The sequence below is a fragment of the Lagopus leucura genome, unplaced genomic scaffold (assembly GCF_019238085.1).
Source record: "Lagopus leucura isolate 7727_CA_CO unplaced genomic scaffold, USGS_WTPT01 Super-Scaffold_100001, whole genome shotgun sequence".
In the NCBI taxonomy this organism is placed as follows: Eukaryota; Metazoa; Chordata; class Aves; order Galliformes; family Phasianidae; genus Lagopus; species Lagopus leucura.
In genome coordinates this window covers 91,459,731-91,487,027 of record NW_024962262.1, presented here as the reverse complement: position 1 = coordinate 91,487,027, position 27,297 = coordinate 91,459,731, and the positions used below count along the sequence as shown (strand labels likewise).

Below are 27,297 nucleotides of genomic sequence, written 5' to 3'. Positions count from 1 at the left end.
CCGTGCAGTGAGAAAACAGCGGGATCTGCGGTTCCCTGTCAGATGTTTTTCAGCTGAGCAAAGGTCAGCTGAAAAGGGAGGCCGAGGGACGGTGGTATGCACTGATCCGAGCTGGACAACGGGGCGGAGTAGTTGAAGTGTGGCCATGGGAGCGATTGGGAAAGGGAGCGTGCACCGCCCCGCCCCGCCCCGCCGTGTAACTCCTTTAAGTTGCACTCCTTTAAGCTGTATGTGCCCTGCCGCTAAGAAACACTGCCCAGAACCGCAACGGTGAGCTGTGTTCTGGGAGCTCTGGCTGTTCGTGAACTTAGAACAGGTAAAAAAAAAAAAAAAAAAAACCCTTCCCCCAAAAAACCCCAAAACTTTGTTGCACTAAAGGGTATGAATTGGGGCATAGGGGCAGTTGATTATGTGAGGTAAAATGAAGCATTTCAGGTCTGCTTCCTAAGGAAATTAGTATTAGTATTAAATGGGGAGGTTTGTGGCCCTGCATGTGGTGGTGGTGGGGGGGAGATTCATGATCCTTGAGGTCCCTTCCAACCCTGGCCATTCTGTGATATGTTGTGTGTGGTATGAAGGTACCTTCTTCCTTCAGGAGTGTTTCTCACTGACTGAAGTTGTATTTGCAGTCTGCATTTGGTTAGTGTGGAGTTAGCACAGAGCTGGCGTTTAAGGTGTGCTCCATTGGAGGACAGTAGAGCATTAATACTGTTTAATATATTGTTATAGTAATCTTATTTTCCCCTACAGGAACTTGTTTTTGAGAGTCAAAAGGTTGGGCATGCATGGTAGGTTACCTTTATATTCCCTCTTGCTCCAAGCCGTTCTGTGGTTACTGCTGATACAGATTTCTTTGTGCACGTGATTCCTCTTCAGTAAAAAGCCATGTTTTTTCACTTTCTTGAGCTTGCACATGCTTGGAATGTGCCGTTATGAAGTTACCTTAAAAGGCCAAAAAACAGTCCTTTTACTAAGGACTAATAACTTTTGCTTTAGGAGGCAAGAGAATGTTGCAATATGTGTGGCTGCTCCACAAGTGGGTAAGAGGTAAGTATTGGCCAGGATGTGGATAAATTGGAAAAAAAAAAAATGGAAAATTCCAACAAGATGATAAAGCATGTGCCTTTTGCCATTTGTTTCATATAGTGGACCAAGCAAACGTAGTGTTGCCCCTGCCACTGTCTCAGCTGCTTCGTGACTCATATGTGTTTTCTTGGAAGAAGCATTTTAATACCTCACTGGGCTCTCAGAAATCCTAGCCAAGTTTCTCACATCAAGCTGAGGCAGGGGTTGTTCCACAGGAATTTTCTTTTTCTGCAGAAGCATGGGAAATGAAATGGCCTTGATATTTTGGTGCAAAGAAAGAACTTGGAAAGTGCTCAGATAATGAGATTCTAGATTCAGAATTGGTCAATTAAAATCCTGAATTCCTTAGAACGAAAATTACCACGATCATACAGACCAACAGAAGTTTTTTCTTAATGTATTGTAAGAATTGTAATGAGCAGGGAGATCTTCTAGTTATTTCCAGCTGTACCTCGATACAACATCATGGAATACAGCTAGAGTGGGCATGACAGTCTGCCTTCTGTCTTCAGACCCTGACTCAGGCCACAGAGCCACCTCAGACCTGCTTCCAGAATTCTCTGCCAAACTCATGAGCTCTCTCTGCAGCTTAAGAGAAATTTAGCACTGATTGCAGTTTCTGAAATTCAAAGACAATCTATTGTGTTACTACTTTGGAAGTGTTGGGCAGATAGAAACGTCATCCAGGAAAATATGATGCATACAGTTTTCTATTGCCTAACTTGTTTTCTCCTTCATTGGCAACTGCTGCTACTCACTGTAGCTAATGGTACAAAAAATTAATATATTGAGGTTGTTTTACTCTTGCATAATCTCTACTTCAGGTTTAAGAATTTGGTGTCCTTCTGGCTCCCTCCACAAAACACGATAATACATAAAATCACTCTAGCTTTGTGGAAGAAGCAACACACAAAAATCCTTGGGATGAAGATTCACATGCATTGCAAATACAATTGCACACACCAGTCAAAACTATTTGTCAGTGTTGGTGTAGGATAGAAGAACTGACTAGCAAGCCCAGCCAAACCTGTGCCCTGTCTAAGTTAGGAAGAGTGCGTGTAGGTCTCCTTTCAGGAGGGACAAAGAAGTAGGGGAAGCCCTTTAGGCTCTTTGCAAGCTGTATGAGTCATGAGGTAATTTCTTTTCCATGTTTTGCTATATTTTGAAGTAATACACCTGGATGAAGGAAGAGCATGGTCTGTCAGTTACAGGAAAGTTCTTCTTGCATTGTTCTGCAGGTGAGTTTCCTCATTCATTGTAATTTGACCAACGAACCTGAAAAGCTGATGGGAGAGCTTCATCTTCTTTGCTCCTACCATAGACTTCCATATGCACATTGTAGTTCACTTGATCAAAAAGGCATCAGCTGAAGATTCTTTATAACTGCAGTATTTGGACACTCAGGCAAACTCCCCACTTCAGAAAAACAAATTCTGCAGTAATCAGGAGTCTGATTGGAAATGGAAAAACTGGTTTGACAAGGCATCTTTTTGAAAAATGCACTTGGCTGTTTTTTTCTGTGTGTCCTATTCATTAATTTTGAAGATCAGCACCAAGTGTTAACACTTTAAAAACAGACTGAAAATAGATTGCATGGTAATAAGAGGGCCTAGACGTTTATAAAATGTATAGCATACTTTGTAACATTAATGCCAAGAAACATGTCAAAACCTATTGCAGACAGATTTGATTAGTTGATAAACTGTACAAAGAAAACAATACAGCTGAAGAATTTTACCTGCATTGAAACAGCTTTGTTTTTTTTTTCCCCCTCCTTTCTTGTTATCAGTTTGAAATGAATCTACTATGAACTGAAGAAGACATGAAGGGACAAAAAATACCATCTCTTCTCCATTTACTTTCTATTTGTGCTACATTTGGGGGTAGGTTGTAGTTCTTTTGTTTGTGAAAAATAAGAATGACAGCTGTTACTAATTTTTCAAGTGAGGAATTAATTCAAACACTGTTAATGGTTAAGGTGGAGTAAAGTACTCCTAAGCTGAAGAAGAATGGAAGATTGTGGCCTTGGCCTTTGAGCACACAATTACCTTCCTGCATTTCTGCCGTATTATGGTTGGTGACCTTTCAGCAGGCAATGGTTGTCAGTTAGTACTGAAAATGGTTCCACGTAGATTAAACTTTGTACTGAGGTGGCTGAGGAAAGGCCATACAGATTGCTCTGCCAGGGTTGCTATGTCTGTGGAGAGGGCATCATTAATTAAACATGAATAGCAAGAAGATATTCTTTGTGTCAGTTAATTTAGAGCAATGCACCTTAATTACCTCCAGGAGCTGTGACAGCATCCCCTGACACCATTTTGGGGTGACAAATCCTTTTCAAAAAGTTCTGTCCTTCCTGACAGTCACACAATTGTGTTCTTTTGTCAGTAGAATTGCTTGGCACTGTGAGCATCACCAGTAACCCAAGTCACTGTAACCTCCCTGTTTGAAATTTGAGTAACAAGTTGCAGCTTGAGGCTGGGAACTCCCTTAGAGGAATTTGATGTCAAAGGTGGCATTTTTGGAGATGTACTGGAAACTGCATTGCTAGGGTGGGGGTGTGTAATGTGAATACACAGGTGTTTAAAGTGGGCAATCTGACTAAACTGATGACAAGTTCGAAGACCACATCCCTATATTATAATATCAATTACAATGAATGAAAGGAAACAGTGTGGCTGTTTCTCAGTTACTGTCCCAGGGATCTACGCTACAGAAAATCTTTGAAAGAGCATGCTATTAAAAAGCATGATAGGAGTGTTCTACCTACTGGAACCTGAGAAGTTTTCTGTCAGGGATAAGGAGGTGCAGAAAATACTTACATTACTTATGAGCTAGATTTAACGTAACTTACTCATTTGTTCTTACATGCTTTAGTTTCTAGAGAACAGGAAACTGTAACAGGGCTGTTTTCTAAGGATGTCATCCTTCCTTGTCCTTTTTCACCTGGGAACGATGAAGTAATTTACTGGAAGAAAGAGAACAAAAATGTGCACAGCTACTACGAGCAGAAGGACCAGCTAGAAGGCCAAGACCCAGATTACAGGAACAGAACACACCTTTTTCATCAGAACATTGGTCATGGAAATGCCTCCTTGAAACTTAGTAATGTGGCCTTGACTGATGAGGGCCTTTATCATTGCTATGTGGGAACAGAGAAAGCTAAAACGGAAGTGGATGTCATGCTGCAGGTGCGAGGTTGGTAAAAAAAACAAAAGTGCTTGGACTGTGCCAGTGGAAATTGGCTGTCTCTTACAGATTTCACTGGCATTATTTCCCATGTGGAATTGAAATCCTCTAACAATAACAGAGCACATTTTGGGCCTTCTGGTGTTTTCTTTTCCGCTGGTAAAATGTAACATTACAGTGTGGCATTGGTTCTCAGAATCTACTGCACAGTGATTTCAAAAGAGTAATTAGTACTCTTGAGTCTTAAAACTTATCGTGTCTTCTTCGAATGGTAATGGCAATAATAAAGCTAAGCTTTCCTTTGAAATCACGTATACTGAATTTTGTTCTTTATTCCAATCATTCTTCTCAATGTTATTTAAAAGGACCAACTACTTCAAGTTAAAAAGGATTTTGAAATTAACAGGTCTACTTTTTTTCTTTTTTTTGATCTACAGTTCGCTCTATTTATGCACTGGATTACCAAAAGACAGACACAGCAAGGATGCTGAAGTGCTATGCCTTTCATACTTATTTGACACCAAATGTAACTTGGGTACGAGGCAATACATATATCCCAGAAACAGGTTGGGAGGAAATCAGGAATGGAGTTCTCTTTTCTGTTAGAAGTGACCAGAATGTTATAAACACATCTGATACCTACTACTGTCATATTAATCTCTCCCATGAAAACTGGACTGCTGAGTGGAGGATGCAAGGTAAAGATAAAGGGATAAAGCCTCTTCCTACATCATTATTGTAATTATTGGTTGTCACATTGCTGGGGTTCTTCAGCCTGAAGAAGAGAATTCTCTGAGGAGACCTTACAGCAGTCTGGAGTAACTTTAGGAGACCTACAGACAAACTGGGAAGGGACTTTTTTAATGGTGGGTAGGACAAGGGTAAATGGTTTTAAACTAGAAGAGGATAGATTTATACTAGACATTAGAAAGAAACTCTTTAGTGTAGGGTGATGAGACACTGGAACTGGTTGCCCAGCAAGACTGTGGATGCCCCTTTGCTTGCAGCATTCAAGGCCAGGCTGGATATGGCTTTGAGCAACTGTTCTAGAGAGGTGTCCCTCTCTAGAGGGAGAGTTGGAACTATCTTAAAGGTCCTGTGCAACCCAAACCATTCTATGATTCTATAAAGCTGGGTGCTGAGCCAAATTACATCCAGTCTGCTTTGGGGCAGCAGAGATACGGAGTAGTGAAAGAAGCTGCATCAGCCTCTTTGAAGCTCATCAGTTAAAATTACAAGTAGGAACAAGAGTGGGTGGCTTGCACTTCTATAAGGTAACCTTACTCTCAACACGTTTTCTTTATCATTTTCACATTTCAAGGGGGTGCATCATAATCAAACTTTATGCTTTGTCAAAAAAAGAACTCGGACAAAATATTTGCAAGCCTTAGTGAGCCCAAGGGTTACATGAGGGAAAGTTTGCTGCTCTTTATGCTTGTTTCTTACTTCATTCTCCACGTTTTGCCAGAATACTTTCAGTACTGTTTGATCTCCTCTTTCCACTTAAAGTGTATACTTAAGTATGCTCTTAAGGTGCAGTGTTGGATGTGCATGGGTGTGAAGAGCCACAAGCATTGTTTACATTCAGACAAATTACTACTGAAGAAAAAATAGGGATAAGAAAAAGTCTCCATTTTGTCCTACTCCTGCAGTCCTAAGCGTTCTCTAGATTTTTCAGTAACTGGTACTTTGCAACCTCTTGTGTTTGTTAGGAACTGTTTTTAATTGGATCAAGAGCACTGTAAGAGCTCCTTGCCAGATACATTCATGACTGCCTCTGTTGCCCTGATTGCTTCCTAAAGCACACCCAGAGCACTCTCAGCTCCTCATCCACTGCATTTGCTTCAGAGGAACAGTGATGGTTTTTAATTTACCTACAGTAGTGTATGACTATTGAAGGTTTCAAGTATGATACCACAGCAAATAACAAGTGCATCTTAAGCATCTGTTTTGTTAATCTGTCTTTCCAACCCACAAGTGAAAAGGTTGCATTTAATTACACCTTTGTTTGACTTTCATTGCATGTCTGCCATCTTACTGGAGCATTTTGGGAATATATTTCTTTCCTGTTCTTTATAGAATAGCATTGTATTGTATATATGGCTATAGGTGGTTGGGGTTTTTTTTTCTCTCTCTTAGTACTTTCAGCTCCACACCTGTTTGTTCAGTTTCTCCCAAAGTCTAGAATTTCATATTGCTTTAGACTGCATCTAGACTGGATCAAATCGCTTCTATTAATGAGTCCTTCAGGGTCCTGAACCACAGGGGAGAAATACGTAATTTGGGTGGTTTTTTAAATAATTATATGATAGCATCTGAAGGTTTTAAAGTAAATCTTTCAGAAACATACTATGGTATCAAGGTACTGAAGCAAGTTTTCAGTTTTGTCCATTGTGGATTTTTTTTCTCCTCTAATTACCTTCCTCTAACTAACCTTCATAATATTTTCTAAAGTAATTATAGAGGGCTTTTTGTAATTATCTATTTCAGACCAACTTTCAAAAGCTGAAGGAAGTAGCACTACCATTTCTTGTGAATACAGCAATAACACTTTACGTGTTGAAGATTTCACTGTTGTCTGGAAACTAAACAAAAATGCAGCTATCTCAGACCTGGCCTCCTTCAATGGAACACCTAACACTTCCCAGACTAGATTTCAAATTGACCAAAAAAACTTTTCACTCAGCATTAGTAATCTTAATGTGGATGACAGCGGAGATTACGTGTGCAATATTTCAGCACCTCACTACACAAGACTTAGAGTGACAACATTACAAGTTGGTAAGTTATTGCTCCTTCCATACCAGAGGGAGGGAGACAAATGATGGGAGCTCAGAACAAAACCATCAATCAGAAATCTGTAAAATAATGTTTTATAATAAGTACTGGTTAGAGGAAGAGCCAATGCATTATTACTGTCCCAGGTGAAAAACACTGATATATTTGTTTAAGGGTTTGTGGTTTTTTTTTCCTCTCATTCTATGCACAGAGGGTTGTGCAGTCAAGAGCATAAAGAAACTGACAATTGTATGCTAAGTGCTGTGTCAATAGCAAATAAAGCCTTTTAGCAGTAGGAAGGAGATTAAGGCAAGCCTAGAGATGTGGTATGTATTTTTTCTGCGGAAGAAACCTCATTGAGAAGAACAACGTGGTTGTTATTGTCAAAGGTTTAATTCTACACAGTAGGCCTTTCTAAGACTTGGAAATATATATGCATTTCTGCATGCCTTTGTTTTTATTAACTGTAGTAAACTTCCAGCTGTGAAGTCTTAGTTACAGTTATTTTGTCTCTGGCTTCAAGTAAACTTACTGATTAACTCTTCTGTCCACTGAGAACTCTTGAGGTTAAAAGTTAACTCCAGCTTTCCAATATTGTAGTGCAAACAAATTACAGATGTGTTTCAAAAGCGGTGTGCTGTTTGGGATGGTGCCTCCTTAAATTTCAATTCAAAAAAAGGGGAAAAAAACCCAGCACATTCAAAGAGTAGCACATAGGCAACAGTCAATTAAATGCAATCACCTGAAAGACTGAGAAAGCTCATAGAGATACCTCATATAGCTTTTTAAGAAAAGAACTTGACACAAATAGATGGGGTGTGAAAAAGAGGCAGCACAGCATAAAAGGGAACTGACTAAGTTATAGTAACTGCATACATTTGTCTTCCCCCGTGGTAGCTTAATTTACAACTGAAAAATTATGCTTTAAATGACATTGACTATAAATGATATGAAGGAGATTGCTTAGTTTAAGTAAAAATTTAGAGTCAGGCAAACTCTTTGAAACTCTAATTCCAGCATTATTTTCCTTATCCTGTAGATCTGATAGTGTGCTTCTGAAGTGGGGAGTATAGGACACGTCCAAGGTGTTACACATGTGACTGATGCTCCTAACATACACGCACAACTATGTTAGTCTCCCTGTACATTTACAGGAGATACACACGCATTTCCAATGCAGATATGACCTTGATTATCCTCTTCAGCTGCTTTTTATCTGGCTACGCTGCAGATGGATCTCACAGTAGCCACAGAGACACCAATCTCCTCATTTAGAGACTAAATTACTGTGCTGCTCATGTTTTACTAATTCTGGGCCAGGAATACATAATACAGAAGAAAAAAAAAACATTTACCAAGTTGATGAGCATTTTCGTGTCAGCCCAGGCTGAAAACAGAGTAAGCAGATAAGGGAATGATCTAGCTTAATATGATAGATAGTGGTCTCAGCATAGCTGTGAGTGCTCTGCTATGGATATTCTCACTTAAACCGTAAGCTGAATGCCCACAGTTTAGAGCTAAGTGTAGGAACTTCTCAGGGTTTTTGTTTTTTTTTTTTCCTGGACAAGACAGAGCAGAAGAAGTGAAGCCTAAAATAGAACCACATGTAAAAGATAAGAGTCCTCCAAACGTGAGTGTTCTCTTATTGTTGGAAGGAGCTGAAGTAAGGAAATGCTCAGTGCTGCATTGAACAATTTAGAACAATTATGCATAGATGGGCTTTTGTCTCCTGTGGAATCTGTTGTTACCACCCATTTGGGGATCTATTGTTTTTGGTATGCATCTGGATTGCATTTTAGATTGAAGTTGTGAAGATTCTGTATGAGAAATGATTAGATTTGTGGTTTGGACTGGAAAATACAGAGTCATACTGGAAATCAGTAGTGCTGCTAATGGCACTGAGCACTGTACCTGGAAGCAGCGTTTATCAGGCTGATTTGAATCATAGAATGGCTTGGGTTGGAAGGGACTTCAAGGGTCATCAAAATTCAACCACCAGGAAGTTGATAAGTTATCAGGTTGTAACTTACAAGAACATTGGATTTTCTATCAGCGCAGTTAAGGAAAAGTAATATGCTCTCAGCTATTCATGCTCAAGTCATTAAAGTATCACTTTACAGTCTTCACTTATTGCACGGGTCAAGTAACTTGACCACTGTATCAGTGACATTAAAAAGAAATTGAGATGTTCCCTCTAAATTGAAGGGTTTTGCATTATAAATAGGAGAAAAATCATAGTTCAGGTATACTTACTGAAAAATAGTGAACATTAATGTGCAATATAAAAATATTTTGTTTAACATTTTGGAATGTGTATTTTTAAAGAACATGCAGGTAACACCTCAACAGTGATCGTGACAGTGATTGTGATCATTACCATTCTCACCATCAGTATAACAATATACTGTTGCTATAAGAAGGTATGTACAATCACAAGTGGATTTATTTTTGAAAACATTAAACTGAAATCTAGATCTTGAGTGTTTGACCAAAACATAAATTTGTTTTTCATGGGTTAAGTCATGAAAAAAAAGACTGAAAATATAGAATGGTAAATCTCTTCATGGGAGAATTGTCTTCATTTCTTTTCTGTGTCCTGAAAGCTCTCTAGGTTACAGTATTTTGGTTGTAATTATGTTAAAATGCCCTTCCTTTAACCAGATTGCTCTCTCCTGCTCTGTGAAAAGATGAAAAAGTAGATTATCCTTCACAAATACTTCCTGATAACTTTAGCAGAGTCTGTTGTGATAGGACAAGGGGAAATGGTTTCAAACTAAAAGAGGGGAGATTTTGATTGGATATAAGGAAGAAGTGTTGCTTTTTGTTTTTGTTTTTGTTTGTTTTTTGGTTTTTTAGATATGATAAGGTGGGTTAGGCAACTGAAGGCTCGGAGGGGTGATGGGTGCCCTGGCCTTGGAGACATTGAAGGTCAGGCTGGGCGGGGTTCTGAGCACCTCATCTATCCTTTAGGTGTTCATTGCCCCCCTGTTCATTGCAGAGAGGTTGAATTAGATCACCTTGAAGCGTCCCTTCCAACTCAAAGAATTCTGTGATTCTGTAATGCCTTTTATTCTTACGTATCTGTAAAAGGCTGGCTCTGTCTTACAGTATTTTGTCTTCTTCCATTTGTGGTCACAGTTGAAAAAACAAAACAAAACAAACAAACCAAACAAAAAAAACACCAGAACAGCTATAGCCCTTATTTCTTATGGTAAATCTTGTCCTGTGTGACAGTATGGCCCCATCTGTGGAGAGGTGCATCTTCGAACTCACTGGGCATTATGGTTTTTGTCACAGCCTCAAACTTCGTTATACAACAGAAACTGTGAGGTGACAAGAGCACACCAGAAAGCCAAATCTAAAGTCATAGAATGAGGTGAAATAGACTTCCACGATCATCCAGTTCCAATCCCTCTGCTATGGGCAGGGCCACCCTCCACCAGATGAAGCCTCTCAGAGCCCCATCCAGCCCCGTCCTGAACGCCTTGAGGGAGGAGGCATCCATAACCTCCCTGAGCAACTCACTGTAGTGTCTCACCACCCTCACAGCAAAGGACATCTTCCTGACATCCAGTTCAAGTCCACCTCCTTCCAGCCTAGAGCCATTTCCCCTCATCCTTTTGCTATGTGCCCTTACAAAATGATTGAATTTCTATATTTTTTTTTCATTTTGCTCTCATGTGGAGATTCTGTTGGATGCTGTGTAATCAATGAATGTACAGGTGTTATAATTAAGAAATATACAGGAAAGTTAGGCTAAACAGGTTATCACGCTAAAGAAGGATGATTAGAAAGCTTACCCTTGTCCTGGGCTCACTGAGAAGACTCCAAGAGGAGGAATCTCCAAAAGAGATCCTTCCCCAGTGGTAGTCAGCTCTGCAGATAAATATACAGTCAGCATATTTTGCAGATGAAGCTGTTTTGTTCAAAGAGCTTAAGCATTATCCATTTATCTTGGGACTTGTTGAGACCTTTAACTTAGAGGGAGCAGAACAATATATGGGTTAATGCAGCACTGGTGACAGTGATTGAGGACTAGAGGGAAGAGACAGGAATGCTTCTACATTGTCACGTAGGTATTTATTTTGCTCACCCTAGTCTTAAAATGGAAAATACTTACCTCTATCACAAGAAAGTCTTGTTGGGATTAATTAGATTCATTAGTAGTTCTTACAGAAGTTTTTGTTTTAACCAGAGATGCAGAAGAAATGACCGGACATACTAAAAGAAACCCCTTCACTGCAAACAGAGGCTCCTGTGATTGTTGCTGAAAGTAAGCTTGGAGAACATAGGACTTCTTTCCTACTGAGTCACGCTTGGAGAAAAATACATGGCTAATTACCTGAGCAGCAGAAACAAGCAAGTAAGCAGACAGAAAAAAACATATGCAAGTCAACTGAAATTTGTATGTGAGCAGTCTGCATGAAAAACTGAAATTTGGGTGTATTAAAAGGACAGCAGAAAGGTTTCACAGAAAATCAATTTTTGAGGGTTTTTTTTTTTTTTTTTTTTGAGGTTTTTAACTGTAAGGGGAAGAGAGGACTTACTGTTTTGCACTTTACTGAATGTTGTAATTCCAAATATAAAGTGGAATAAATCTAAAAGAACACTACATATGAGCCATGGGCAGTTTTTTTGTAACAAGTCCCTCCATAGCATTTCTGATGCCAATCATGGAATCACAAGGTTGGAAAGGACCTGCAAGATCATCTAGTCCAACCCTCCTCCCATTACCATTGCTAGCACAAGCACTAGACCATATTTTATAGCTCCTCATCCAGATGCCTCTTGAACACTGCCAGGGATGGCGATTCCACCACCTCACTGGGCAGCCATTCCAGTGCCTGACCACTCCCTGAGAGAAAAAGTTCTTATGTCTAACCTAAATCTCCTCTGGCACAACTTGTAGCTGTTTCCTTGGGTCCTGCTCGTTGCCTGGGAGAAGAGGCCAAATCCCTCTTCATCACAACCTCCCTTCGGGAAGTTGAAGAGTGCAGTGATGTCTCCCCTGAGCCTCCTCTTCTCCAGACTCAACAATCCCAGCTCCCTCAGCTGCTCCTCATAAGACTTCTGCTCCAGACCCATCGCCAGTTTCGTTGCCCTTCTCTGGACACACTCCAGGGCCTCAATATCTTCCTTGTAGTGAGGGGCTCAAAACACAGTATGCGACGTGCAGCCGCAGCAGGCTAAGTACAGGGGGATGATTACCTCTCTGCTCCTGCTGGCCACACTATTTCTAATGCAGGCAATTCTGTCCTGCAGCTAGAGACCAGAAATCCTTTGACCAATTGTAGGAGAAGCTTCTAAACTGGTTGTTTGTCTGAAGTTTAGCTTCTGCTGTCCTAAAAAAACCGGTACAGCCCCTGACCAGCAGACAAGACAGCTAGAAGCTGAGCTATTGTGACTTTAAGGGTTGTGCCCTGAGACTGGAAAACATGACTGGATTTGCCCTTCAGTTTGATTTCACAAGAGACCTGCCAATTAGGATTTGTTCCTGTATAATGAAATGGGCTAGTGGAAGTATGTAATCCTTTATTGGATGCCTGGGGCTCAACAAAATGAAATTTATAGAAATGAATGGAATACACTACACATTGTGCTTTGGTTTTCACTTGATATTTATTTTTGTAAGTGCTTGTTTTAGTTTTGATTTAACACATCTGCTTTTGGTTATGCCTGATTGTATGAAACATCATCTTGTATCTGTGAGCCAGGACTGCGCTTACTCCTCTTCATGAACCTGAAATGCAATTGAGAAAGTATATAGCTGTTGAAAAACAAAGCACTGCAGGGGATTTAGGGTAAGTTCACGAGTAAATGACAAAAACTTCTATTCACTAATGCTTGTGCTTATTTGCATTACCAGCTTATAGCTGAAATAGACTAGCACTAAATGCTACAGATATTGAATCTTTTCTCTTACTTCAGAGAGTAGGCTTTTTCTCCTAATGCTACTGTTTGTGTCCTTTGAGAGCAGATGATTTCTGTGCAGACATGTCACAATACAGTGTTGTTTGCTCTGAATCACACATACTTCCTAGAGTTTCCAGGAACAGGGGTAGCAGTATTAGGAAGCTAATTTTAATGCTAATCTAAAAATGCTTATAAATAAAGCCTTTCCTATGGCATTCTCTCCCTAAAGGAAGTGTGCAAATGTGTAAAAGACCAGATGTTCATCTAGTATTAATGTAGACCTGCTATAGACAGGGAATCTACAGTAGTTTATTTCAGCTAAAGATGACTGTAATAGTCTATTATAAAAGCAGAAATTGGAGTATTTCCTTTCCATAGAATTGTGGATACAGAAGAATGAAGGAAGTGATGGGACGGAATGGGATAAAAACAGCTAAATAATACAGAAGGATTTATTTTCTCTTACTTGACTTAGGAGCTTAACCTCCACTACATTTATATGGTGATAAGTATGGGAGTTTATGTTATCTTTGCAAATGAAATAATAAAGCAGCGACCCTGCCCCTCTTCTAACATTCCTACAAATAGCAACACTGCCCTTCCTTTTCCTGGTTGCTATCAGGCAGGTAAAGTCAGGCAGAGATTTGATTTCGTAGCACCTTTCAGTTTCATCAATCTTACTTTTGTACCATTTTGCTCAGGTGCAAAATATCACAGATGTATTTCTCATTACTAATCACACCGCATGACTAACACCTAACATTTTCATCCAGCTCTTGAAATCAGCGCAGGTTTTTTTGAAAGAGCATTGTTAGAATAACTGGCATTCTGCTAATGCAATAATCCCCCAGCTCCATACATAGATACATGCATAGATATCTACATCATTAAAGGGAGGGAGAAACTGAGCTTTTTAATATCACATTTGTAAAACGATCTGGAAACTTCTGGCTACTGTGTACTGACCAGTCACATTTGCCCCATAGAGTAAAACCATACCTTTTTCATGCCAATATCTCTTGACTTGCTCCTCAGCTTGTTAACTTGAGATTCAGCTATTTCTGCCCTCTCTTCAGCATCATCCAGATCGTGTTGCTGTTTTCTGTACTTCGAAAGGTACAGATTGGCTTGTGCTTCCTAGTGAGAGAAAACAGCAGAGCCATTACCTCCAATCCCTAAGAAACAAAGCTTTCCACTTCAAATATAACAAAAGGGCTCAGCATGGCTAAGTAACAGCCCTATGGGACCCGCTTGGCTCTTGAAGGGCCGAGAGTTGGTGGTTTATTTTATTTTATTTTATTTTTTTTTTTTTTGTGGTTAGGGTTTTTGTTCCTCCACAAAGAAAGGATTTGATGTTTCCAGCAGCACTCTTCATTTTAAGTGAACTGGAAGGCATGAAGCATACCTCCTGAGGGAGTATCAGGAAAAGAAAGTCTTTCTTGTTCTTCCCTTCCCTTTGCATCCTGCAAATTACTCTCCAATCCTGAGATAAAATGGAGTAATTTCTTCCAAAGTAATCAGTGCAAATGCTATATATTTTATATGTAAATACATTTATAAGTCCAGCCTTCATATAAATGCAAATAGTAATTGGATAACACAATTAGGGAAAAAAAGGCCTAAATAGTCACTTACAGCTTCCTCTGCTTGGTGTTTGTAGCTTTTCACTTTCAGTTGTAGCTTATCTATCAGATCCTGCATTCGGGCCAGATTCTTCTTATCTTCTTCTGACTGTACCAAAACACCAATAATTGAGTTAATAGTGTAAAAAGGCCGAAAGCATTTCCCACAGTTCAGTCATTACAGTTGGTAAGTATTTTGCAAACATGTTGTCTGAAGTATGAACAAGTCATATTGTGGTCAACCTGCACATAGATTCTGTAGGCTGATTGAAGATGTGTGAGATCTTGGAGGCTGGGGACTAAAAGAGAGTAGCCTCTGTATTTATATATTTATATTATGTATACCTATACATGCACAGAAAATTCCTTGCTTGGGGGTGAGAAGCACTTGTTGTTATAGAGCGTGTCATTATTGAGTGAAACAGGCCTATGGGCATGCCTAAAATAGATGTAATTTGATTTTTGTAAAATCTGTTTTGAAGGCATTTCAGGTAAAATGCGCCAATTTTAAGCTTTTGCAGGCCATAAGCAAGCAGATCAGTTAATTCTATCTGCCTGTGCCTTCTCAGCAACCTTCAGGCTCTGCATACAGAAGTCAGAGTAAAACAACATGTATGATATTAAATAATAGAGTAAACAGGTGGATAGGATTATCTTAAGAGTACTGTCAAAAGCCAGGGAAGCAGTGCTCTGTACTGAAGTTTTTTTGTTTTTGTTTTTTTGAAAGGCAAGCAGCATGAGCAGCTGTTAGTAAACCTGTGGTGTCAGAGCTCTGGGACTGGGCAGCCCTACACCTGGTGATGCATCAGAATCCTCTTTTTAGCAACATCAGCACAGCTGAGAGACAGCTGGGCATTCTTCTGGGCAGTGTGAATCATCATCTAAGCCTGCTCCATTTTATAACCATGCTAAAACCATCCAAATCCCAGCAATAGCATTCTTTGTACCATTAGTTACAGTGAATCAGGCAAGATGACAGTAGCCCTAACAAGATATTCGTCCCATCCATAAAGCTTCTTGCAATCAGAAAGCTCTGGGTGATGCTCTCCTTTATGCTTCACTGGGACCTAGTGGCTATGCAGTCCACGGTCACCTGATAAGTCAGCTCCTTTATGCGCCTCTCAAACTTGCGGGCTCCCTTTTGGGCATCAGAGTTGCGGCGGAGTTCGTTCTCAAGTTCATTCTCCAGCTCACGAACCTGCAAAAAAGAAAAAGCTCTTGCCCTTATATGTATAATGCAGTGGATAATGTACTTCGCAGTTCAAGAATTGTTCATTTTCTCAACATCTTAATAGAGCTGAATTTCAAAAATGGATCATTCTACTTCCCATTCTACTTTTTCTTACGTGTATTTAAGGTGAACCAGCAGTCAAAGATCCCACTCAAACCCAGATGCTCGATAGAAATTTTGGCAAGAGAAAAAAATGTTCAAATGAAGCAAGCAGAGGCCTTTCCCAGTTTTAGATGTTGTGCCATTCCTTTTTAAAATTTTTACTATTTTGTTAATGAGGAAGTTGGCCAACTGCTGTGCTACAACAGTTTATTGTAACTGAATGATAAAAGGGAAATGTGTGTCCAAGAACTGTTCACCTGCTTTCTGTGAAACAGAGGAAAGCATTCACAGCATCTGTTATCAGCCTCTATAAACTTACCAGGCAGCCCTAGGCCATCTACCCAGTCCCAGTTCTATAAGACAAGGGATAGTGAACTATAGTTTGATTGCAAACTTACCCTGGATTCCAGTTTCTGGATCTGTTTCTTGCCACCTTTCAGGGCAATTTGTTCTGCTTCATCCAGTCGTTTCTGCAGGTCTTTAATGGTTTGCTCCATGTTCTTCTTCATTCTCTCCAAGTGAGCACTAGTGTCTTGCTCCTTTTTAAGCTCCTCAGCCATCATTGCTGCCTGAAAAACAACCAAACTTTACAGCACCTCTATTATGCCACAGAATTGTGCCTCATTAAAAACCTGATGAAAGATCTGTCTTGAATCATCCACTACTTGGATCATTCACTGTACCCAGAACCCCAAAGAATATTTTATGTCCACACACATCCCCTGGGCAGAGAGAATATGACTTTTTTTTTCCCCTTTCTATTCTAATGCTGTGATTTAAGGTGGGTTTTTTGTTGTTGTTGTTTGTTTTACTTGTTTATTTGTTTGGATTTAGAATCCTTGCTATGATGTTTAAATGTCCTCATTTACAATACCTGTAATCTGTACAACTCACTACAGACATTTCAACTAGAGTTTATTTTAAAAATCTAATATTGGAGTTAGGGGGTCTTGGTAGTAAATTAAAACAACTGGAAAGCAAATTTCCCTGAACAGCCATAGATGAGAGCTTCCTGAGTGGCTGTAACATCACAGCAGTTTCTGTAGCATGCTGCAATAGGAAGCTCAGTTTCAGCATCTTATGTCATCGTCCCTGGCCATTCTGCAAGGCTGGTAACAAGCACGCCTATTAGCTCTTTTCTGATTTGACATGTTTCCCTGCTACCAAGAGCCATTTACAGATTTTGTATCCATCACTGAGCAGACACTGGAAGCCAGCAATTGCTGCAGTCCAGGCTGGAGTTGAATCAAGGACAATCAGCGTCTTCTCCCTGGCAGGCAGTAATAGCACTGCCTCCTGAGAAGCAAAGACTGTGGTACAAGAATAGCTTCATTCATGCACACCATGATGTGATATGTCAGCCCAACTCTGCATCTCTCCAGGTCTGTGGGAAATTAAGTATACTCTAATGAAAGACATCCAAATGATGTCCTCCTCCTGATAGGGAGAATGCACTCTGTCTTCTTGAATCTTTGTCCTCATGTTTTCCTAATAGACACCTATTTACGGGGTACCTCATTTTGGACTCAGTAATCTTGTTTCTTGTATCAGATTCTATGTAGACCAGTCAACCAGTTAGTGCTAGATCAATCTGAAGTGGTTTAGCCTACAGAAATATACAGTTGTGACTTGAGACTTTGAGGATCAGTGGAATCTGCATTCTTGAAAAAATAAGATGAAGTTGATCAAACAGAATTCTTTCCTCTCTTTTTACCTCCAGCCTGTGTAATGTTGTAGTTACATCAGCTGCCTCCAGATCACTGTGGAGCACTTGGGTATGTCAGGAATGCTGTGCTGTCCTTGGACACTTTGGAGCTGAAACAATATGAGCAAGGAACTAAGCTACTTACATCTGTGATGGCTTTCTTGGCTTTTTCCTCTGCGTTCCGGCACTCTTGGATTGATTCCTCCACTTCATTCTGCATCTGGGAGATGTCACCCTCCAGCTTCTTCTTCTGATTGATCAGGCTTGTGTTCTTTGATTACATTTTCCACAAAAGAAAAGCAGAAAAGGAGGAGAAGTGATTATTGGAGACCTGACTTCTTTAAATACCACAGCACACCAAGGTTTAATTATTTTTGCAGGATTTCGGGAGACCCAGCAGTGTGGTAAGGGCTTTTGCTACCCAGCTAGCTTCAGGCCTGGGAGGTGTTAAGGGTACTCACAAAGCTGTAAACATTCAGATTTTTATTCAGATAACATAATAAGCTAGAGACTGAAATAGAAGAATGGATAAGGCAGTTCAACTCAGAAAACTAATGATCCATAATCTGTTAGTTAATGAGGTGGTTAGAACAAAAGCCTCATGTCATCAAAGCAGAAAAAGCTCATTCTCCCTTCTGAGTATTCAGTATTTGGTGACGAGAAGCTTGGATTTTGCAGCAAAAATGCTGGTGAGTCAAGGGCTGTTCCTACATGACTCTTCAAGTCCAAAGGCCTCTCTTAACGAAGCCCTGTGGTGTAGTCGAGTACTTTTTGCTACACTGCACAGTAGGCCTACACCCAGGCTCTGCAGTTTGATTTGCTGAGTAACAGCAGCAAAAACACCATGTCTGCTTCTCCATCCCAGCTGCAGCCCAGTGAAAGCACAAAGTTACGGTTTTATAGCACCTAGAGAAGGAAAGAACTACATCTTGCGCTTGTAATCACCCATCCATATTTTCTGGGAACTGCTTAAAGCAGTTGGCTGAGCCATCAGTTCCAGTTGCCCTGGCAGGAAGGAGAGAGCACATATGCAGAGTGGTTTATTTCCTCTCCTTCATTTTCTAACCAGAAGGCATGCAGGGAGCGTCTGTCTCGTGATGCCCATGGATGAACAGTGTCAATGCTTAACAGGCGAAGCTCAGTTTAACCCAGGAAAAGCCAACCTGAGTATGCAGCAGGTTCACACGTTCAGTGGCTTCCAGCAGCTCATGCTCTGCCAGCTTCCTCGCTCGTTCAGTCTGGTCCAGCAAAGCCCTCAGCTCATCCAGCTCTGACTGGAGGAGGTTGTTCCTCCTGTCAGAGACTGCCAGCTGCTCCTTGAAGTCTTCATTCAGGTGTCCCAAGTCATCCAGCTGCACCTGAAGCTCCTAGAACAAAGAAGCCAGGTTTTAGCAGGCCAACTCCATTTTGAGTCCCTGTGTATATAAGGACTTATTGGTTATAGAGATCACTTGGGGCCCACTCCAAAGGTTCCGTGTTTCTTTATTGGAGAAAAGCTTCCTCTAGACTGTTATCTCAAGAGCTTTTCTGGTAGGTGGTGCAACAGGGGAAAAACCCGAACTGAGATCTGTCAAGAGCTGGCACTTGTGCCTGAGGCAGAACTGGCAGCGTGGGCACAGGAAGGACAAGAGGCAGGTAATGACTTAAGATATCTCTTATCTTTTCAAACCTTTTTAAAACAAAAATATTTACCAATGTTGAAGCAGGTGAGAAAACTGAACATACACACACACACTCTGTACTCCAGCCAACTGGTTTGCTCTCCAATTTTAAAAGATTTGCAGGCTTTCAAGGAAATCACAGATCTTCAGTACCTCGTACTGTAGCTCTCTGCCCCTGCAGGAGGCTGTAGCCAGCAGGGTTTCATGCCTGTATCTCACCCACCTTTGTCTGCAAGTCTTGGAAGAAATCTACTGCTCAATATTCTCTCATATCAAATGTGATCGTAAGGGCTTTACTGCATGTGCTTGAGAGTAGCTTCTCTCTTGATCACCATCACCATTACTGTGTTGGTATGAAACCCAGCTCTCAGAGTACCTTAATCTGTGTCTGCAGGCCACGTGTTGACTTGGTTGCTTCTGCAGCGTGTCTGTTAGCATGGCTGAGCTGGATTTCCATCTCGTTGAGGTCTCCTTCCATCTTCTTCTTCAGCCGGATGGCCTCATTTCTGCTCCGGGCTTCAGAATCGAGGGTGGACTGCAGAGAATCTATGGTGCGTTGTTGGTTCCTCCTGATTTTGGATAAAGTAGATGGGAAGTTAAGGGTGAAGGGAGATGTTTTACTCTCTGGGAAGGGACGTAGAGCTACATGAAACCATACTGCACCTTCAAGAGGCATCTTATCTAGAAGCAGCACTACATTTCTGAATGACATACATAGCATGGGTTTCTAGCACCTTGTTGCTGTGTACTTGTCTAGTATGTTTCACACCCTCAGCCAACTCCTGATCTGTAAGCACTTATAGCATCCTTCTCCCATGTTTTCTTTGGCAGTATTTCAGCAGGGAGCTTCCTCGAGTATCTTATGAACACAGGCAGGTACAGGCCTGAACCTTTCAAGAAGCACTCCAAGCTTAACTGTCACTTACCATATTTACTGAATCATCTACTGGGATGCTTTACATGAAGGCATTAAGAAAGGAGATTAATCAAACTGATGGTTGGTAGCTACATTCAAGTTAATCACTGTAGGGGCTCTTTATATAGTAAATGGCACTTGCAAGCTACAATTTAGTGCGCCTTAAAGTAGATGTTGGAACGTGTATTTTGTATGCTGAATTATTATGGGAGTAGATTGGGAATAGAAATCTGTATTATGGACATGTAAAGTTAGAAGAGATTAAGCCCACTGTAATTAACAGGCTGGTCCCCCTGCTAAAGGCAGCTTACTGTCAATTTAAGAGATGGCAAAACAAATAGAGGCAGGTGCATAATTTTCCTCTAACAGTCAGAACAGAGAGGCTTAAAATCAGCAGTTTCACATTCTAAGTCCCAAGGTGAAGGTTTTGCTCTCCTGCAGCCAGAAAGTAACTCAATATACAGAATATGACTCACAGTAAAAAAATTTCTTCTCACCCTTGGCCGGGCTTTGCTGTTTGCATATCATTTCTGGGAACTCATTAAGGCAACAAGGGAAACCTTGACAATCTTATTGCTTGGGCAAGACAGAGAACTGTGCCCCAGATTCCCAAGGATAGCCCTGCCTGCCTGCAGGGCAGCCTAGCAGCAAAACACACACAATGTGGCTGAGGCAGGAAAACCGAATGGAATGGCTTGTCCTTTGGTCTCTGTAATCAGAGTAACTCTTCAGACTAGGGTTTGTGCTAGAGGAAAGTGGGGAAAAGATTTCAACCTTCTGTCATCTGATTACTTTTCCTTTTTCTTGTTGCTCACCCCTTTTTACCTACAGGCTCCTCTCCTTTTATATCCACACATTCTGTACCTCTCCAAATCTCACCGCTTATCCTAATTATGCATGCATAACTGCAAGCTCCTTGTGTCCTCCTGCAAATAGTGTAGCTACGGATTGCAAAAATGAATCAGATGCAGAATTAAATACTGCCTTCAGGTAGCATCAATCTGAGCACCACTGCAACAGTTTTGCTGATTTGTGGTTCCCTTTGGAAGGAGCTCATAGGAGGGGATTGGGAGAAGGCAGTAGACTAGATCTGCTTGTTTCCTGCTGTGAACATACAGGCATAGCAGCTCATGGTCTTCCCATGACTGTTCCAGCTGGTTTTCCTGCAGCTGCTTTGTGATATGTCTGGTGGGTTTACATGTACACTGGCAGAGACTGGACTGACAGGAATATCTGAACTAAGAAAAGATCTTGTGGTAGAACTACCCTCTGGCAGAGGGCAATAACCAGAGCTGCCTTAATTACTGGTACTGCCAGCATCTGCTTTTGCTGGCATAACTCATTGTGGTTTGTTTGGCTGGCTTGGGTCTTGAGAATATTTCTGATCCTTTTAGCAGAAGAAACATATACCTTATATTTTCCATTTCTTCATCCTTTTCTGCCAGCTTCCTTTCAAAATCAGCTTTAAGCTGAGAAAGCTCAAGCTGAAAACGAAGGGTCTTGCTTTCTTCATGCTCCAAAGCTCCCTGGAATAGAAAGCACCATGAGCATGCAGTTGCTTTTTCTTTCTTTTCAAATCACAAGCTGATGCAGAAAGAGATCCCTTCATGCTTTTCTTACTGCTCCCAGTAGCAAAGTTCCTCCACTGCCCCTATCTCTAAGCAAGGGACATGAGCTGCTTACTTGGCAAAGCAATACTTTTATTCACCTTTGATGCAACCTGGCAGCTGGAAAATGGAGCAGAAAGCTCCCTGTGGTTCAGATTCTCAAAGAGTCCATGGCTCACCAAAGAACCAGTACTTAGACCTTGCCTACATGGTTTTGGTACCAACACATGCATTCCCCTGCACTGCAGTGCAGACACCCTCAGGAAGTGCATTGGCTTCTAAGGGAGAGGGAGAAGCTGAAACCATATTGTTGTTGGGAGCTTGAAGGGGTCCACCTAAAGCTCATCAAGACCTCTCCAAATCAGGGAGTGGTGAAAACCTCCCACATATGCAATCTTGTTATGGAGTTACTTTAAAGAAAGACATAGTAGGCATCAGCTCTGTAAGACAAACTATTCTGCCCCTTATTTCCAGTAAACATGAAGGAAACATCACAGAACAGGGGAGGTTTGTCCTTGTTCTGATGTTCTCTCTCACTCACAGAAGTCAAGAACTGTGCTAGTGGCAACCACTAGTTAAACACCAGGTCTTTGACTCTCAGGTCATGCACAAACCAAGTTCAGGGCCACTCTGACTCACTGCTGCTCTCATCACATGGAGAAGGAAAGTGGAACTGAACTCCACATCTCTAAAAAGTGCTCTCTGAAGAGTAAAATTGCACTGGCTTTGCTGTGTTTCCCTCAAGAGATGGTGGAAACAGAATGGGGTTCCCAAAAGCAAAGCTGTTCAAAATCCTTGATTATCTCTGGCCATTGTGCAGCAGCTACAGGACACTTCTCATGCCACTTCATGCCAAGCAGCCACTCTGTGTTACTGAGAATGGTACACAGAAACACCAATGACAAGGGTCAGAAATCCAAATCACAAGGGAGGGAGAAAGTCTGCACTACGACATTTCTATCACAATGTAAATACATCATCGCTTTACTTCAGTTAGCTGCCAATTTCAGAGATTCAGGAAACCATTTCACACAGTTCATGAAAGTAAAGCATGCCCCTTGGATCCCTCAGAACTGATGTATTCTTTCCTGTGAGAGAAGCTCAGTGACAGAGCATGTAATCACCCTTCACATCTCAGAGCTGGGGGAGACAGACATGCCATTTCCTCTGCTCTGATTGTGAGACCTGTTTGTTTGGCTGTGAAATCCCTGCAATCTGTAAAGCATCCTGTAATAAACAAGAGAAGTTGCACAGCATTTAAGGCATTAACAGATCCCTGTTGCTGCATGATGCTCACTTCAACAGATGCTGTGAAGAGAACAATTCAAACGAGGCACAGCCCTCCCCCCTACAACCTCTTGCTGTGTTGCTTCTAGCCAGCAACACCGACACCCCCTTCCTAACTCTGCAATGCACCAAGCTTCCAGAAAACCCTGGAAATGATCAGAACAATCTCCAGTCAGTCTGTTCTGCGTTGTTGGTCTGTTTCTGTAAACTGTGTTGGGCCATCCCTATTGGATACGTGCATACCTGTCACTATAAAAAGAAACACAGTGATGTTAAGTGTCTTACCAAACTCCTATGGGAGTAAAAGATTTTCTGGATGGCCTGTTTTTGTCTTGTTTCCAAGCTTGAGACCACTTTATTTTTTTTAAAGCGAAGTGAATCATCTAAAGCAATATTTAAAACCTCATAAGATTTAATGTCATCTGGAGGTTTGTTTTCTTATGCTCTGCGATAGGAAATGGTGAATTTGCTGATGGAAACTAGGCACTAGAAATATCTGATAAAATTTTGTAAAACCATAATTCCCAAATTTCCTGAAAGACTGGAATGCTCTTATGCTGGCTTTTCAGAAGGTGAGCAAAGGATTTTTGTGCTTCCAGAAAGAAAGAAAAAAAAAAAAGAAAAAAAGAAAAAAAAAGAAAAAGAAACCCAATAACAACCCCTACGAGACACCTCCTTTGAAGCAGCCTCCGATTGGTGATCTCAGAGCTGAGATCTCCAAAAGACACCAGTCTCTCTTGAAACCCATGGCTGGCTAGCAAGCTCAGGGGAGCAGGTTGCAGGGCAGTTCCACTTACTACTAGCACATTTGCAGAGTAGCTGAGAGGATCAAAAAGGAGGGAAATTCATGATAAAGAAATAATTTGTCAATCTTTTGAGTTCTCTCTCCTTACCTCTGCTTCTTCCAGAGCCAGCTGAACCTCTGACTTTTCTTGTTCTACCTGCTTCTTGACTTTTTCTATCTCATGGAGGTTCTTGTTTCCTTCACTGATCTGATTGGTCAGATCAGAAATTTCCTCTGAAACAAACAAATTTAAAAAAAAAAAAAAAAGGTCAGAGGGATTTAGTGTCAATTTGAGTATTCCAAACATAAAGCAATACACAGAATGAGAATATAAGATCAATGCCTCTGGCACCTAAAGTGCTCATCTGTATGCAGGACAGCTTGTGTACATCCTTCTTGTACAGCCACTGCTTTTACCTGATGAACTTGAGGGCACAGGCTTTCTCATAAATACTTTTTGAAGCAGTTTAGTTTTTATCTGTGATCTGCAGGCTAGCAACATGGTGCCCTACTTTGGGAGCTATGTAGGCCTCATCTGTTGCATCTTTGCTACCTTTCTTGTTCCTTCTCTGAGGCTGACACCCCTGCAAGCAGTGAGCTCACTTCCCCTGTCCCTGGCAGGAGGAGGAAAAAGCAATGGTCATGATTAGAAATTTGCTTTCAACAATGTGAATTGCTCCATTGGTGTAACAAGCAAGGATTGTACTGCTAGTAAAAGGCTACACTGACACTTAAGTGTCTTCCTTCTCCCTTGCAACAAGAATTCTTGTTTCAAACAAAACTGTGGGCAACAGTAGATTACACAGATCTAGTCAGTCCTCTAGCAAAATCATTTTCAAGGCTGAGAACTTTCATTTCCAACATCAGAGTCTCCAGGCTGAAAGTTCTTTTAAGGATAAAAGAAATGCCTTTCCCTACAGCTGTTTCCCAGTGCTGTATCTCTGGCACCAGTCATGGAGTCCTGAATGAAGCCTACCTTGGAGATTCTTGTTTTCCCGTTTCAGAGTCTCCAGATGGTCCAATGTCTCTTCATAGGCATTCTTCAGCTTGAAGAGCTCTGTGCTGAGGCTGCGGGCCTCCTTCTGGGAAGCTTCCAGCTCAGCCTGTGACTCTTCATACTTCTGCTTCCAGTCATTGATGATCTTGTCGAAACCACGCTGCTTCTTGTCCAGGGAGGCAGCTGCTGAGTTGGCCTTTTCTAGATCAATCATCATATCTTCCAGCTCATTCTGCAACCTGTGCTTTGTCTTTTCCAGAGAAGAGCACTTGGCGTTGGCAGCTTCGATTGCTTCCTCGGCTTCTTGCAGGCGGGCAGCAAGCTTTTTCCTGCCAGATGGGAAGAGACAGCAAAATGAGCGAGGGCAATGACTGCTGTCTATCCAGATAAGTTGACACCACCAAAGCAATATCTCAATAATTTGATTTCCAAAGGGAAAATGGCGGGAAAAGGGAAGGAAAAATAAATAAGAATCAAGACTCTAGAGAGAAGGGACTTTCTTAGACAAAAAATAGCTTAAATTGTGAATGCTACAAGTGGCAGATAATTTTGTGCATGTGCGTGAAATGTTTGAAACAGAACTTTTGAGTTCTCACTAAGAAGCCTGCTATGATTTCTAATTGTGACCACTATGGGCTGGTTGTGACTTTTGATAAAACCTAGTCAAATTAAAGTGCTACATAGTGAAATTTCCATTTAAGAGACATAGCTTCTGATTAGGAGGCTGATCATGCCTTGGGCTTTTGGTCATAGGCTATTTAGATGGGGAAAGCCAGGGGCTGGTAGTCTCAGCAGAAAGAAGAGGTCCTGGAAAGAAAGGAGGAACCCAAAAAAGATCACAGTGAAAATCCTAGATGGAGAAAATGTACTGGAAGTGAGGGAATATCCTGCAGAATGGAGATGCTCAGAGACAGAGGCTACAGTCCTCTCAGCTGAGTGCCAGATGAAGCCCATGTAAGCCACTTACTTGGCATCTTCCAGTTCCTCAGTCCTCTGAATGGCATCAGTCTCATACTTTGTTCTCCACTGCGCCACTTCTGCATTTCCCTTGGAGAGAGCCCGCTGCAGCTCTGCCTTGGCTTCTTGCTCCTCTTCATACTGTTCTCGCAAGAGGTCACAGTCATGCCTGGCTGCTTGCAGGGCATGAGCCAGGGCGTTTTTGGACTGCAGAGATAGAAAGGTCACAACAATGCAGGGTTATCTACAGGGTAACCTAAACAAGCATGCCGTAGAAATTCAAATAAAGGGTCAAGTCTTTGGTTTTTCTTGCTGGCTTTGTCAGGCCTGGACAAGTCAGGCAGAAAGTCATCCCAGCAGGTAACATGCTGGGAAACTACGAAAACTGAAGATATTCTGATACCTTCAGAGAAACATTCTGATTTATAAGATGTAAGATCCGAGATTTTGCATATGCTATTAGGTCAGTTTTATTTAGCAATTATGAACACCAATTATTTTTCAAAACTATTCTCCTTTGACTTGCTGCTGTCAGGGCAGGAATTTATACTGTTCTGTTAGCAGGTGGTGTTCTCTCTCCTATATCTCATTTCAGTTTTTATCCAGGATACAAATGAACATGAGTAGTTTCTCCTATTCCATTTCAATGAATGGGACACAGTCAAAGCATTACCTTGGTTTCCTCTTCTAGTTGTCTCCTAAGTTCTTCAATCTGCTGTGTAAATGATGTTTTTCCTCGGGACATTTGACTTATCAGTGACTCTTTCTCTTCAAGCTGTCTTACAAATTCACCTGTCATAGGATTTAAGAAGAGGAAGTGACATGCTTGCAGCCAGAGCCAAAAATCAAAGTCCAACTTATACAGTTCAACTGAGGGAAAGAACAAACATGATTATAGCTGGCCTTTTGTGAAGCATCTTCCAAACTTGTAGCCATCAAGACACTAAACCAGGATAATTTTCTTTTCTTTTTTTTTCCTGATTACTCATATTTGTACTGTCATTACTTGGATTAATGAACTTCAGGCAATTTCATGAATCAGGCTAGACTGTTGCTTGCTTTCACATGAAATTGTCGCTGGTTTCATTTTCTTCACTACTTTGTCTTTATAGATTTCTTTTCAGACGGATCCAGAGTACTTTAATAACCCCACAACTGCCAGCATACAAAACAGAGGGATATATAAGGAAAACTTTACTTATCACAGGGGCATCACTACAGGGCAGAAACTTCAGCTCTTCAAGAGTACAGAGAAATAACATGAAAGTAGACAGGAAATGAAATGTCTTTAAAAATGCAGAGGAAGTTAATCTGGCAGAATAGTGGTATCTGATGGGGATGCAGAGATAAGAATTTTGTGGCAAAAAAAATGTAGCATGCACTTTTTTTGTTGGACTTGAGCATCCTCTGTAGTGCACTGCCTGAGGCCATGCTGAGGAAGGTGTATTCACACAGACAACAG

At 41.1% G+C, this 27,297-nt stretch overlaps 2 protein-coding genes across 6 annotated transcripts in view; one reads left to right on the top strand and one right to left on the bottom strand.

Moving 5' to 3' along the window:
• The first annotated feature begins 60 nt into the window (after positions 1-60).
• HHLA2 (HERV-H LTR-associating 2) lies at positions 61-27,109 on the top strand. 5 transcript variants are annotated; one of them, XM_042866818.1, is made up of 9 exons: positions 61-316; positions 751-788; positions 2,255-2,324; positions 2,876-2,969; positions 3,964-4,284; positions 4,713-4,973; positions 6,766-7,056; positions 9,379-9,473; positions 26,948-27,109. In XM_042866818.1, the coding sequence occupies exons 4-9, from the start codon at positions 2,909-2,911 to the stop codon at positions 27,092-27,094; spliced, it is 1,176 nt and encodes a 391-aa protein (XP_042722752.1). In that variant the 5' UTR covers positions 61-316; positions 751-788; positions 2,255-2,324; positions 2,876-2,908; the 3' UTR covers positions 27,095-27,109. The 5 variants fall into 5 exon arrangements, with proteins under 5 accessions (XP_042722752.1, XP_042722750.1, XP_042722751.1 ...); XM_042866816.1 differs by lacking the exon at positions 26,948-27,109 and adding an exon at positions 11,249-11,665 and having other exon boundaries at positions 64-316; positions 4,048-4,284; XM_042866814.1 differs by lacking the exon at positions 26,948-27,109 and adding an exon at positions 11,249-11,665 and having other exon boundaries at positions 69-316.
• Positions 12,654-27,297, bottom strand: part of MYH15 (myosin heavy chain 15) — a 46,324-nt gene continuing 31,680 nt past the window's right edge. Inside the window, exons 31-43 of the mRNA XM_042866811.1 lie at positions 26,509-26,627; positions 25,846-26,042; positions 24,858-25,207; positions 23,991-24,115; positions 21,614-21,729; positions 19,664-19,856; positions 18,790-18,993; positions 17,772-17,897; positions 16,320-16,490; positions 15,682-15,786; positions 14,602-14,697; positions 13,966-14,103; positions 12,654-12,793 (exon numbers count right to left, since the gene is read on the bottom strand). Coding sequence (XP_042722745.1) covers positions 12,776-12,793; positions 13,966-14,103; positions 14,602-14,697; positions 15,682-15,786; positions 16,320-16,490; positions 17,772-17,897; positions 18,790-18,993; positions 19,664-19,856; positions 21,614-21,729; positions 23,991-24,115; positions 24,858-25,207; positions 25,846-26,042; positions 26,509-26,627 — 1,958 coding nt within the window. The 3' untranslated portion in view covers positions 12,654-12,775. The remainder of the gene's footprint in view (positions 12,794-13,965; positions 14,104-14,601; positions 14,698-15,681; positions 15,787-16,319; positions 16,491-17,771; positions 17,898-18,789; positions 18,994-19,663; positions 19,857-21,613; positions 21,730-23,990; positions 24,116-24,857; positions 25,208-25,845; positions 26,043-26,508; positions 26,628-27,297) is intronic.